The sequence below is a fragment of the Rhamphochromis sp. 'chilingali' genome (assembly GCF_963969265.1).
Source record: "Rhamphochromis sp. 'chilingali' genome assembly, chromosome: 8".
NCBI classification, from domain to species: Eukaryota; Metazoa; Chordata; class Actinopteri; order Cichliformes; family Cichlidae; genus Rhamphochromis; species Rhamphochromis sp. 'chilingali'.
In genome coordinates, this window is record NC_137935.1 from 40,247,372 (window position 1) to 40,262,200 (window position 14,829).

At 43.8% G+C, this 14,829-nt stretch overlaps 1 protein-coding gene across 2 annotated transcripts in view; it reads left to right on the top strand.

Moving 5' to 3' along the window:
• The window catches only part of tex12 (testis expressed 12), a 75,772-nt gene extending 62,295 nt beyond the window's left edge, over window positions 1-13,477 (top strand). Inside the window, exon 6 of one of the 2 annotated variants that reach the window (XM_080889176.1) lies at window positions 11,242-13,477. In XM_080889176.1, coding sequence (XP_080745302.1) covers window positions 11,242-11,264 — 23 coding nt within the window. In that variant the 3' untranslated portion in view covers window positions 11,265-13,477. Of the gene's footprint in view, window positions 1-173; window positions 1,704-11,241 lie in introns of those variants that run through there. The other variant, XM_080889177.1, reaches the window with a different exon arrangement.
• Window positions 13,478-14,829: the final 1,352 nt, after the last annotated feature.

The following is a 14,829-nucleotide window of genomic DNA, read 5'->3' on the forward strand; positions in this document are numbered from 1 at the left end:
GGGTGTTGATGTCATTAGACATCACCCCTTCTCATTACAGGGATGCACATCACCTAATATGCTTAATTGGTAGTAGGCTTTCGAGCCTATACAGCTTGGAGTAAGACAACATGCATGAAGAGGATGATGTGGACAAAATACTCATTTGCCTAATAATTCTGCACTCCCTGTAGGGTGAGAGATACGGCCATCCGGGAGATACCTCAGCTGGCCTAGGAACCCCTTGTTGTTTCCTGGAGGGGAGCTGGAGGAGGTGCCCAGGAGAGAGAAGTCTGGGCTTCTCTGTTTAGGTTGCTGCCCCCATGAACTGGCCCTAGATAAGCAGAAGAAGATGGATGGAGGATCTTAAATTGTATCTTGTAACTGTATCTAGCCTGTTGCAAAAAATAATTTCAAGAGGAAAGTACAACAGCAGGTTTCTACAATGATCTGCAAAATTTCCTGTAGGCTTTTTCATGTTTTGGGGCTGCATTTAAGCCAGTGATATTGCCAAGAGTCCCACCTCAACATTTCCTTTAAAAAAAATAAAATAAAAAATAAAAAATTGTCTGCTGCCACTCACGCAAAACTGAGTCTGCTGGGTCCATGTTGTTGGGACGGTTAAGAATTCAGGGCTGTGCAGGTTCCACTGGATTCTCATACTGAACATTGCTCACAACCTGCTCAAGTTGCTCCGGCTGTGGTTGTGCAGGGCTTGCTGACTGCTCTGGTGACTGGGGCTGAGGACTTTCTCTCATTCTGGGGACAGGAACGGGAGCAGAAATTGCCTAGACCTCAGCCACCTTCACCCTGGGAAGTTGAATAAGTGCAGGAACTGGTTGGGTCCTGGTGACACTGCACTCTTAGAACTGGGTTGGATGCAAAAATAGGCTGGACCTCAGCCACACTCACTCTGCGGATTGGCACAGGTGAAGAACCAGCCTCAGACTCTTAGGGGGAACACCAATCTCTAGGGGAGCAGCCTGTGGAACATTACCAACAGTCTTATTTATCTTATATATTTCTCAATTTACAGGCTGAGAAAAAAAGACTGTAAATTAGCTAGCTGAGAAATATAAATAGTCACCTAGTTCAGTTCTTCAGTTTAGTGGCTCAAAACCTCAACAAGAAACTTTATTATTCTCTGTCCCAGAAACAAAACAAAAGAAAAAAATAATGCCTCTAACAGGCCCAGACACAGAACCTCAGATGAGCTAGACAGTAAGCCCTCCAGTGAGCAGCAGGGAAGTGCTGGGCACCATCGAGGTGGAAGTGCTGGACACTGCAGCGTTGGAAAGTCACAAAACTGGAAAAAAGATTGTTTGAGGCTGCAGCACACGGCTTCGTAATTATTCCTCTGCTTCTGAGAATCCTTTTTCCTCAAGCAGGATGTGAGGGATGGAGGTGAGCTGGAAATTTTTTGTGGAATCGCCCCTCAACTCGGATACTGCCATTGTTGTTTTTGACTCACTACATTAGCCATATACAGAGCACTGATCAGGCTCTGTCCATCAATGTGTTTGCTAAGCACATAAAAATAATTATTATGCTGCATTGCTTGAAATCAAAATAAAACGATCTCTCACTTATCATCTCAGTCAACAATGTCATAAAGTTTCTCACCAGGTGGATTACTCTCCTCGCTCCACACACACACACACACACACACACACACACACACACACACACACACACACACACACACACACATATAAAAACAAAACCCAGCATTCCCCTGTGGGCAGTTTATCCTTCAAGCTCGGGTCCTCTACCAGAGGCCTGGGAGCTTGAGGGTCCTGCGCAGTATCTTAGCTGTTCCCAGGACTGCGCTCTTCTGGACAGAGATCTCCGATGTTGTTCCCGGGATCTGCTGGAGCCACTCACCAAATTGACCATGGTGGAGAATGACCGAGCTAAGATCCTGTGGGACTTCCAGATACAGACGGACAAAATGGTGGTGGCTAACCAACCGGACATAGTGGTGGTAGACAAACAGAAGAAGACGGCCGTAGTGATCGATGTAGCGGTTCCGAATGACAGCAATATCAGGAAGAAGGAACACGAGAAGCTGGAGAAATACCAAGGGCTCAGAGAAGAGCTCGAGAGGATGTGGAGGGTGAAGGTAACGGTGGTCCCCGTGGTAATCGGAGCACTAGGTGCGGTGACTCCCAAGCTAGGCGAGTGGCTCCAGCAGATCCCGGGAACAACATCGGAGATCTCTATCCAGAAGAGCGCAGTCCTGGGAACAGCTAAGATACTGCGCAGGACCCTCAAGCTCCCAGGCCTCTGGTAGAGAACCCGAGCTTGAAGGATAAACCGCCCGCAGGGGCGTGCTGGGTGTTTATTAGGGGTGCAACGATACACAAAATTCACGGTTCGGTTCGGTTCGATACTTTGGTGTCACGGTTCGATATTTTTTCGATACAAAAAAAATGTTCATGCCTTTTTAATTTGTCATTTATTAAAATTATAAATATATATTTTAACTCAAAAGTACAGTTTTTAAATTTAACCCTAACCCTTGTGCATGTTTTTTATTTTGACAGCGAATGCGCACCTGCGGACCACTTATGTGCAGCCCTGGTTATTTAGCTCATCATATTGCAGCCACAGAAATTATTTTGTCCATGAAACCATAAAGCTGCACTTTCTTTTTGCCTTATAGTCTGATTTGTCATAACTTCTCCGTTTTGTGGTAAGCTTTTCTTTGGCTGTCACTTCTTCACCCTGACCTGTCTTATTTGGCTCAGCAGAACTAAAATATATATCCTGCTGCTTTTACACACGCACTCACATAAGCTCAGCGATTCTCTGCGCGATCAACCTCTCACATGTTTAAGTTTGCTGCGGGAGATTTCACTTGTCATGTTTGCATAGTAAGCTAACGATTAATAAGACGATGTCAGAGGAATTGGTGCACAAATTATCATCACTCACAGATCAGTGCTGTCGCTCTCTATACACAGTTCGCACGATTGCAAAGTGAAAGCAAAAAACAAGCGCAAATTCAAACGCGATTTCAATATGTCACATATTGACAGTGGCTCACCGATGCCAATGACATAATTACCCAGCTACATTTCTGAAAGAATGTAAAAGCATTGACATATATTTTTCCTTCCTACAATAGCCCGACGGGCAGGGCAGAGATAGATTTTGGTAGCCCGACTGAAAAAAATCGCTAGCTCCAGGACGTCGGGCTAGCGATATTGCGAGCCCTGTATCTGATTGAGGAATCACTCATCTTTGGAAAAGAGAGTTTATTACAGAGAAATGTCTCTTTCCAAAATAAAAGCAATACTATACGCTTCTTCTGGGCTATATTCTCAGCAGCATAAGGAGAATTATGTGCTAACAGCTGTCTAAATGACTCGGCTAAAGTTAGTAGCATGCTTGTTGTTTTGGTCTTTGCACTAGGATGATGTCGGCGTAAATGTGCAGTCATATTCGTTGTGTTCCCACTAGTGCTTTCAGGTTAATCTCGTTGAAATGACCTTAACGCCACAACACGGCAAATCTCCGTTAACGAGCTACCGCCGATCGCCCCGTGCGTGGGGCTAGACGGCCAACACGTTAATGAGCTAACTGCGCTAACACACTAGTTCCCACCCATGTAATTGAGCATTGCGTGGCACATCCAACATACTGTTTTACTTTAGTCCATGACTCGCTTACCTTCAGGGTCATACGTCACATGAAAACCAAAATAATTCCAAACGCCAGATCTGAATGAGGGTGGGGGAGGTCCATGTTGCAAGGAGAGCCTAACTTCTGTCTTGCTAGCTTGCCCTGCGCTCTTCCTTCTGACTATGCTGTCTGTGTTGAGCGCTCAGTGGATCTGCGCTCGACAGTGCAGCCTAGGCGGAGTAGTCGAACGCAGATTCACTGAGCGCTCAACACAGACAGCATCGTCAGAAGGAAAGTTGATAAAATAAATTACAAATGTTGTATTGTTCGATACATATGCGTACCGAACCGAAAGCACTGTATCGAACGGTTCAATATCCATACGAATATCGTTGCACCCCTAATATATATAAAATAAAATAAAAAACACCCAGCACGCCCCTGCGGGCGGTTTATCCTTCAAGCTCGGGTCCTCTACCAGAGGCCTGGGAGCTTGAGGGTCCTGCGCAGTATCTTAGCTGTTCCCAGGACTGCGCTCTTCTGGACAGAGATCTCCGATGTTATTCCCGGGATCTGCTGGAGCCACTCGCCTAGCTTGGGAGTCACCGCACCTAGTGCTCCGATTACCACGGGGACCACCATTACCTTCACCCTCCACATCCTCTCGAGCTCTTCTCTGAGCCCTTGGTATTTCTCCAGCTTCTCGTGTTCCTTCTTCCTGATATTGCTGTCATTCGGAACCGCTACATCGATCACTACGGCCGTCTTCTTCTGTTTGTCTACCACCACTATGTCCGGTTGGTTAGCCACCACCATTTTGGGTAACACCACCTGGGTCTGGGTGCAGTTTCCCCCTCCAGGGGCAAGGGTACCTAGACCCGGGGCTTAGAATAGGCTTGGGGAGTGTGATTGTGTGTACAGTGTCTCTTTATGTCTGTCTCCACGTTGGGTGAGTGTTGAGTAAGTGCATATGAGAGCATGAGGGTGGGAATGGATGTTTGTATCTGTGTGTGCCTGTATGTCTGTGTCCATATGTCAGGTCGGGTATCAGACGCCACCTCTCTGGGGACATCTCAGGCCCTCCATGGTATAGAGGCCTATCTTCCCCCACCATTTCCCCCTGCAAGTGGCAGATGCCCTGAGACATCGGTGCATTGGTGGGTCTTTGTGTCCGGGGATGGGCATCCAGGTACATCCAGGTCACTCCTTGGTGGCTGCTTATCGGGGCCTGGAGCCTGGGGCTCGCTCGGGCCACTTCAGGAGTGGGGTACCCTTGGCACTCTGGCACAGCTGGCTGCCGGCGGAGCTCCCGGGCACGTTACTGCAACCCCCCCTGGCTTATGCCCCGCCGCTGCTGAGTGAGCCCTCATCTGGGACTCTCCTCAGCTCTTTCTGGGATAGTGGCGCGGCTGCCCCTCTGTTGGTCTTCCTTGGTCTCTTGTGTTCTGAGGGCCTCCTCCATACCTGCTTCATGCCCTGGTGAATGGGGCTGTGGCCCCCCCACACCCTCTAACAGATCATTACATGTAGGAACCTTTTAAAAACAAGCACGCTCATGCTCACAGGTGTACACACGGGTGCTCACACACACAAACTACACCCTTTTTGGCTCCTACCTTAAAGCACACTGTGTGCTGTCGATCTTACGTGCTGCACAATAATGTTTAACATTTAGTATTTACTGTTATATTCCCATAGATCATCATGATGTTCTTTATTGCATTGCTCTCGTTTTCTTCTGCTTGTTTTCTTTTTTCTTGCTCAACAGGTGATCCAGGTGATTGATGTTTGTATTTTTTGTCTGCTTATTTTCTTGGTTTTTGTTTGTTGCCCTTTATCCCTGTCACTCTTCTCTGCTGTTTTTTCCCCCCTCTTCCTTTCTCCCTTTTCTTTTCCTCATTCAAGTCTGTCCCATATCTAGCAAGTGAACTAAAATAAACTCCAAAATAAACAATAAAAGGTGAATCAAATGGACCATTACGGCAAGGCTGGGATGGTCCATTTGGTAAAGTAAATCCGTTGGGCATCTTTCTTCGCCTTTAGACAATAATTCTGATGGCAAAAGAACCAAACGGGACAGGCAAAAAAACCAAACAAAAAACCAAACCAAACAAAACAAAATATGCCAACTTCCTCAATGCTACCCGAAATTGAACCTCCCCCACCCTCATTCAGATCTGGCGTTTGGAACTATTTTGGTTTTCATGTGAAGTATGACCCTGATGGTAAGCGCGTCATGGACAAAAGTAAAACAGTATGTCGTATGTGCCACGCATGCTCAACTAGTGTGTTAGCGCAGCTAGCTTGTTAACGTGTTGACGCCGTCCAGCCCCACGTACGGGGCGAGCCGCGGTAACTCGTTAACGGGGATTTGCCGCGTTATGGCGTTAATGTCATTTTAACGAGATTAACGCTGACAGCACTAGTGGGAACACAACAAATATGACTGCACATTTATGCCGACATCATCCTAGTGCAAAGACAAGTGGAAGCAGACAAAAACAACAAGCACCATGCTACAAACTTTACCCGAGTCATTTAGACAGCCGTTAGCACATGATTCTCCTTATGGGATATGATATGTTTAATATGCTGCTGAGAATATACCCCAAAAGAAGGGTATAGTATAGCTTTTATTTTGGAAAGAGCCATTTCTCTGTAATAAACAGAGATGGACAGAGCATCTCCTTGGTAGATTCCGCACTTGATGGTGACTTGTGCTATGGGCTTGAAGTTGGGCTTGGAGTTGGCCCTTAGTGTTGTTCGCCACATCCCCACTGAGTTCCTCATGAAGGCTCTTAGGGTCCCGTTGATCTTGTACAGTTCTAGGCATTCCAGGATCCAAGTGTGGGGTATCTAGTCATAGGCCTTTTTGTAATCAATCCAGGCGGTGGACAAGTTGGTCGCCCTATTCTTCTCATGCCATTGGGAGTACACCTTGGATGGTTTTGTAGAGAACAACTGGTTTATTCTCCTGCCTTCTCTCTCTTTGGTATGCCTCTTCAAGCCAAGGCTGTGAGTCATTGCTTGGCAGTTTCCAAAGCCTCAGGCACTGACTTCACCTTTCTGCAGCTCAATCAATCAATCAATCAATCAATCAATCAATCAATCAATCAAGGCTTTATTTGCCACGTGCAGGTTGCCCTGCAGTGCAATAGGACCCCCCCCCCCCCTCCCGACCTTACACACACAACACAGACATCACATGGGGATACAGGTCGGAGATCGGTAGCGTTACAGAAAAAAACCACTGAAATATACACTACAATGGGAAAGTACAAGAGGAAAAAAAGAGACCTCTACTCATGCTGGGCTCCTGGGAGGACAGCATGAGAACAGGAAACAAAAAAAACTCCTCTGTACAAAAAAGCACATAAATGTCCACAGCACAACATTATGGTACATGTGACAAGCCACGGGGTCGGGTGGGGGGTGAGGAGTAATCCGAAGCAAACACAGCAGCCATCCTGCCCAGCGCTACCATTCCAGCGCGGGCTCAGACCCGCCGTGTTCCCAGGAGGGAACAAGCATTGAAGGCGTTTGGAAAGGGAGGGGGGATGAGTATGTGCATATCAGTGTATATGTATGTGTGTCCAGGGTTCAGCTGAGACAGTGTCCTTCGCCCTGCTAGGCTAAGTAAACAGTCTTCTAGCCAACCCAGGTGGCCTTGCATGGAATGGGAAGGAACAGTTTAAACACAGTCGTTATCAGGGTGTTTTTGTTCGGCTCCAGCCTTGCGACCGCAGCTGGCGCTGAAAGGGTATCCGCATGAAGTGATGGTTATTTTTTACTTCAGTGCGAACAGCTCATATGAATTTCAAAGCAGTTCTACAGTCCAACACTGGTCTCTCAATCTCCCGTTGGAGAGCCGTGAGCTTCTCCATGATGTTATCAAACTTGCGCTCTGTGATGTTGTCATTCTTGTGCTCAAAGAGCCGATACTGAGAACTCACCACCACAGGGAGCCTCCCCAAGATGTAATCCAATTTGCACTCAGAGATGTTATTCCGAACGAGCCCCTCCAAGATGTAATCCGGTCTGCACTCAGAGGTCTTATTCTGAGTATTCACGGCAGCCGTAAGCCTCTGCAAGATCTTATCCGTGCTGCACTCAATGAGCCCATTTTGAGAAACTCACGCCTCTTCCCATCGTTCCAATCCCAGCGGGCAGCCTTGTGGGGGTTTGAACAGCTGGTTCCGCTTCCTTAATTCTTCGATAAGTCAGGGCCAAGCCAGCTCCAATCAGCAAGAACCCTGTTACCATGGTTCCGAATAGGTAGATATCTTCAGCACTCAGGCTCACCTAAGCCAAAACTTCTCGTTGAGAAAGGGGTGTCAACTGCATTTAGGGACTAGTTGATCAAATCCATAATTCCTCTTTTAGGTTTTAGAGAACAGACTGTGAGAGAGTGTTCCAGAGAAAAGTAATACAAAAAACACGAGACTAGACAAGGACATAAGAGGCTAAGCAGGGAAGCTAAGGAAGAGGAGGAGAGGACAAAAGTGCGACCGCCTTCGTCAAGAGCAAGAAGAGAATAGTTGGCTAACTTCTCTTTGTGATACCTTGATTTTGGCCTCTAGTCTCCTTCTCCATGGAGGGTATTGCTCCTTGTAGCTGTTTATCTTGTAGCTAAGAATCTCTGCACTGCTGCCATAGTGCAGATCAGCTGGTTACTCTGGGTAATGGTCACAGTAGGTATTTTCTGTAGTCCTGCATTCACATTATCTAGCAGACCTTCAGAGGGTACTTCACGTAATGTTGGTAACTGGCTGCGGAGTTTCCAGGCTTCAAGCTTGCTATGATCCTATTTTTCCATGTATGTATGTATGTGCGAGAATGTTTTCTGTGTGTTTGTATGTATGTGAGTGTGTGTGTTTGTGTTTGGGGGTGCGTTTGTGTGACTTCCTGCTCACCAAAAGGGTCATAAAAGCAGGAAGCTTACTAACCAAGAAAACAGAACCCTCACATAGATGTCCCTACAATAAAACACTATAGCCTCCCCCACCAACAAACTGGTTGGAGAGGTGGTCAGAGACAAAGGAAGGTCTTTGATCCTGCTCTTTGAACTAAGACTTACAAATTTAAGTAACACAATGACAACATTTAACAATTTGACTCCAACACGTGGACATTGTTAATCCGGGTGAGGTTCGAGCCGGTATGGCTTCAGTTCTCTGTCTCTCGCACATATTCGATATAGGCTTGGTTAGCATGGGGGGTCTAGCCTAGGGACCCACTGGATACAGATGCCCTTGTTAGAAGTCCGGGGTTAGACTCCCGAACAGAGCGTCTGTTCCAAAGGCGTGTAGTCTTACCACTATGCTACCATCTACTGTATATGCTTTTTATGTGAAAGGACCTTTAAATTTTCCATTCTGTTTCTTTACTTCGGGCAAGAGGAATGGGTCGCATGTTCCAAAATGCAGAAGCAGTGTGTGACAAATGAAGTACACCCTTACTGTTTACAGCCAGATGCTGATAATCAAATGTACTTAATTACCTGATTGCCAACAAGTGTGAGATAAAGAATCAATTGGGGACAGAGGATTAGAAAAATCATAGAATAGAAAATGTGCTGTTTCATGGGCAGTTGACTCAACTTTACACATAAACAAGTTTTTTTGCGGTGAAGACAAGGGAAGCATAAAATTGTGGGAAAGGCCCAGCACCATTCTTTAGTCACCCACAGCACATTAGATTAGGACATTAAATAGATATGGTGTTTCTGTTTTGGGCAACGCTTAGAGTAATGTGCTTCACAAAGACTCACTCATGCAGACATTAAGCGGAAATTAGGTTAACCAAGATACATCTATGTAACTCATGAATTAACTTTTTTTTTTTAATGAATCTTGATTAAATTATTACTGTAACAGTAAAGTTCACTTTAAGAAACATCAGTTTATTCTTTAGAAGGTTTTGTTGAGCTGTTGCAATATTGTGTGTCATAGAAGTGTTAGATCTCCTACAGTACTAAGAAATACCTCAGCAATTGTTAAATATCTTAAATGTGATAAATATGTTCTTACTAGAGCTGAGTAATGGGTGGGGGTAATTGGTGTGAAAGAGGATAGTTTAGTGTCAGAACAGTGGAAGCACTCTTCTGGCTTTGTCTTATGTCAAGAGTCCGTAATAATAACATTATCCAGCCTGAGAAAACCAGCACCAATTCCACTTGTTCCGCATTTGTTTCAGCAAGTTAATGTTGACATGAAATAACCTGACCAAACAAATCATTTTTGTTTTGAATCATAAAATAGAATCATACAAACTACTATACTACTTAATACCAAATAAATAAGCATATACGTGCTATATACTACAGTACTTTAGTGGTAGATAGGGCTACTAATTTTCTTTGGGCCATCCAACATCTATTAAGGGACTTAAACCTTGGAAAAATGCAGCTTTTGTTTAGTCAGTCAACAGAATAGTTCATCAAGATGTCTTTTGGCAAATATGAGACTAACCTTTGTATTCTTTTTTGTCAGTACTGGTTTTCTCTTTGGAGCTTTAGTGTGGATGCCATTTTTGTTTAGTCTCTTTCTTATTGTTGAATCATGAACTTTGATGTTTACTGAGGCAAGTGAGACCTCCAGTTCTTTAAATGTTGTTCTGGGTTCTTTTGTGGCCTCCTGGGAGAGTTGATGATGTGCTTCTGGAGTGATTTTGGTTAGCTGGCTATTCCTGGGATGATTTACTACTGTTCAAAGTTTTTTTCCCCCCATTGGTCGATACTGGCTGTAGGGTAATTTCCAATAAACCAAGTTCAAAAAAGAAGAGTCTATGGCTGACGCGTGTTCCTGGTTGCCAAAAGAAATGCTTCCAGTTGCATTATGATTTGAAGACTGTTTATTTATTACAAACTGAAGATGTAACAATGAACTCCTTCCTAAATAAGCATGAAAGTTCCAAAAAATAGCAGTTATCCAGAACTACCTGTGCACACGGTCAGAAAACCGTGAGACTCCTAACCCCTCTGTCCATGCTCCTCCCCTTCCCTCTCACACAGGGTTTCATGCTACTATTGCACTTACATACTTAAAGTGAGAGGTACCCCCTTTTAGGTTCCAATCCCAAAACAGTGACTTAAAATTACTTTATGTAAACACATATATTTTCACATTTATTAATCCTGAAAAGATGACTTATGTAATGAATCTATGAATTATAAAACAAACATGAACTCAATCGTAAATAAAAATATAAAGCAGACGTCTGGCGCTTACACTGGCTCTGTCATGATTCAATTGGCTGACACACAAGATACATCTACACCTGACACTAATCAGCAGACCCTCTGGACTGCCTGGATGACAGGATGACTGGGGCTGAGACTGTGGACAAGCTGCCCTCACAATACGAACAGGGACAGGAACTATTGTACTGCATGTTGGTTCCACCGGTGCACCTGAAGAAGATGCACGCCCATGTTGATGTAGGAGCATGGCATTTGAAGCAGGAGACACCAATTTAATTCAGAGGAAGTTTTTTCTTTACAGTATCTGCAAAGTGCACATTTCTCCCTCAAAGCATGGGTCAGCCAGCGAGGTATGTTTTGTATGTTATATAGATAATTTTCTGTCTTTATTTCACCCGTCTTACTATTTCATTGAAATTTATGTTATGTTTTAGTTCGACGGTGGCGTAGTTTGTGATCAAGGTGAAGCTGTAACAACCCGAAGACCTCACAACTCACATTAAACAGAACTCCATGCCATCAGTATAAAGAACTCTTTATTGACTTTAAGAAGAGGTAGAAGTGATAGAGACCCTTACCAGCAATCATTCATTTATTTATTTGATATATCCTGTGGCTTTTTTTCATAGTTTGTTGACATGCAGTGTTAGTGTGTACTTGACTGTGCTAGCTAATTTCGACATAACAGGGGAAACATCTGGCTTTGACTAATGTTTACCTGTAAGTTTGAATGCCGAACACTTGCCCAGCAGCAAACCAGCCTATGAAATGGATGAAACACATCGTGACTGGGTTCCAGCGCTACACAAGGGACCTGCTTCAAACATACCACGATGCCAATCAGATTACTTCTTCCATGTGAGGGTGCAGAGGTGACCCTTCAGGATAAGATGGTGAAGGTTTGCTGCGTTTGGTGAACAGTGTGATAATAAAACCAGGGAAAAATGAAACCTGCTCCTGTTAAATATTCTTAAGTCTTGTGCTGTATAAATAGCTGTATTTTTTCAAAAGATACAGTAAATAAAGTAATGTTAGTAGTGGGTGATATCATGTAAACACTGTCATGATTTTATGTAAACATTTTGTCATTTGTAAACTATAAATGATGGATTCTACACTGTTACTGATGTGATGTTCTATAAGGTGGTTTTAATAAATAAAAAAAAAGAGGCAAAAATTAGTTTGTTTCTTTATTAAACTTTTGAACAGCGGGACTCAGTCAGTACATATTCAGTAAATGCAAATTATTTACACGGCAGTGCACTACAGGCATAAATCTAGACCCCTAGATAAAACATGATGGCATTATAGCAGTGACGACTCCTCCACAGTAGCAGGTGGGATTTTTCTTTTCTGAGGACGGCTCCTTTTACCTGTCACTACAGATGGTCTGTTTATGTTTTAATCAAGAGCCTTTTTTGGGCAGCTGAAGAGGAGAAGTCTATCTTATGGCCAACCTCTGGCTGTATCTTGGTCATATTACCCAGCAAAACCCAGTGTGCAGGTTCATCTGTAACAGTCCTTGTGCCACAATCAACACTGTTGCTTCTACATTAAACAGAAGAGCAGTGACGTGGGTGCAGGTCTCCGCGACTCGGCTTCAACCTTCCCTGTGATGCTCACAGTGACCCATGGCTGCAATGCTGGTTCATTCAGTCTTTGAGAGTGCAGGACCTGAAACACACACAGACAAAGTTCATTTAAAGACAAGAACTATGAGCCAAGGCCAACACAAATGTGTTTTATCTACTTTATCATAAATGTAACAAAGTGTTTAGAAAGTTAGCACATACATGTGATTTTTCATTTCTTTATGTGTCCATCTATAGAACGCTGCATGTTATATTCTAAATCTGCCTGCTCTCTGTCAGAAACCTGCCTGCAGAAAATGAACCTAAAGTATGTAATGCAAGGATGTCATCACTTTAGAGATGGAGAAAGCATAAAGTGACAATTATGAATCACTTAATATGATAAGGAGATTCTGCAGGTCATTAATCAATGTATAAAACTAAAATAAAATGTATTTTTAGTGACACAAGATACAAATATGGAAGCAAGATGTTTAATTAGGATTATTTACAATAAATATGAATAAATTAGTGCAATTTCTTTAACCATAAAGAATAACTAAATCCATCAGAACAATGTCACATCAATGCACTGAACTCAGTATGTTATCCTTCTAACAGCCTCCACATGTTCTCACTGTAATTTCCCCTCATGAATGAATTTATGCTGCACTAATCTGAATGTTTGCAGGGAAATCAAACGCATTTCACTCGCAGTACTCGAGCTGACTTACCTTTGCTTGAATGACGACTTGTACGGCGCTGATTCCACAGATAAGGTACGAAATATATCAGGCTACGTCAATAGCGGTTGGTCTTCAGGGTTTCTACTCCACGGCCGTATTTCATATGGGTCCACATTTCCAATGCAGGCTATTTTCTGCAAGTACTGCTGCTTCGCCTCTGAATGAAATCGGTCTCTATACAGTTCATTCTCTTTTGAGCTGCTTTTAAGCATCTTGTAATTGTCGTTCCAACACAGTGTGTTTGTTTTGATTCGTAGACCCTGAAAATGGTGCCGCACTCCCACAATGCATTGCGGCGTGACATCAACTCCAAAGCCCTATGCGCAGTGTTGGGGAGTAACGGAATACATGTACCGTCGTTACGTATTTAAAATGCAAAATATGAGCAACTGTATTCCGTTACAGTTACCGTTTAAAAAGGTGGTATTCAGGATACAGTTACTTTGTTGAAATAAAGGGATTACACGGCGGTCGGGAACAGGAAAAGCTCTTTTCCTGCTTCATATGTTAGGCTGTCCCCTCTCTATTTTGGTAATTCCACCCGGTGGAAACCCAAACAAAACACGCATTAAGAGGCTCAAATGTCTGTGTCTCAATCTAGCGTCTCATAATGACGTGAGGAAATATTTTTATTTATTTAATATGAAGGCAATAGACAGAGTGTTACAGGCATCACCCTAAAGAATGTAGCCTCATGGGCAGTGTAGTCCGTGCTGCAGGGAGAATGGACTGCCATACCCGTTATGTGTCTGTGAGCGAGGGAGAAAAAGGAGAGTCGAAAAGTACGAGTTGTCACCGAGCAGAAAACGGGAGCTGGAAGCATGTAAATATAATAATAACCACTGCAGCCAAGAAGAGAGCCTGACGAGCCCAATTGTAAGTAAGCTATTAAGACTCGACTGTACGCTGTATTCGTGTTTTCCTCCCAAACAATAAGTTCTGTTGCAGCAGCCTTTCAACGCCTCTCTCTGTCTCTCGCTAGCAAAGTTGACCCAGACAACAAAGTAAAGCTATTTTTCAGCTACGAGCCCCACATGATCCGGACTCCGGTTTTCGTCGATTTCACTTCTTAGGGTCTCAAGTGATATCTTGATGGATAATGATGCAGGAAAATGCTCTGTTCTACTCATGTTGGACCTCACATCAGCTTTCGACACAGTTGACCATCACATCCTCGTTGAAAGGCTGAAAAAATGGGTTGGTGTATCTGGAACTGCTTTAGAATGGTTCTCCTCTTATCTCCATCACTGATCCTTTTCTGTGGAAGTCTCCAATTTTAGGTCATCCTTTACCTCCCTTACTTATGGTGTCCCTCAGGGGTCAGTTTTGGGGCCTTTATTGTTTTTAATTTATCTTCTCATCCTCCAGCATATAATGGGCTCTTTTGAGCACATTTCTTATCACTGTTATTGCTGATGATATTCAGTTGTACGTTTCTTTTAAGCCCGAGGATTTATCTAAACTTCAGCGTCTGAATGATTGCTTAGATTAGATCAAACGTTGGATGGCTGCAAATTTCCTCCAACTCATCGAGGGGAAAACCGAAGTCCTCGTATGCGCCCCTGATAGGTTTCTATCGCAGATAGTCAGTGTTGGGAAGGTTACTTTTAAAATGTATTCCATTACAGATTACAGATTACATGCCCCAAAATGTATTCTGTAACGTATTCCGTTACGTTACTCAATGACAGTAACGTATTCTGAA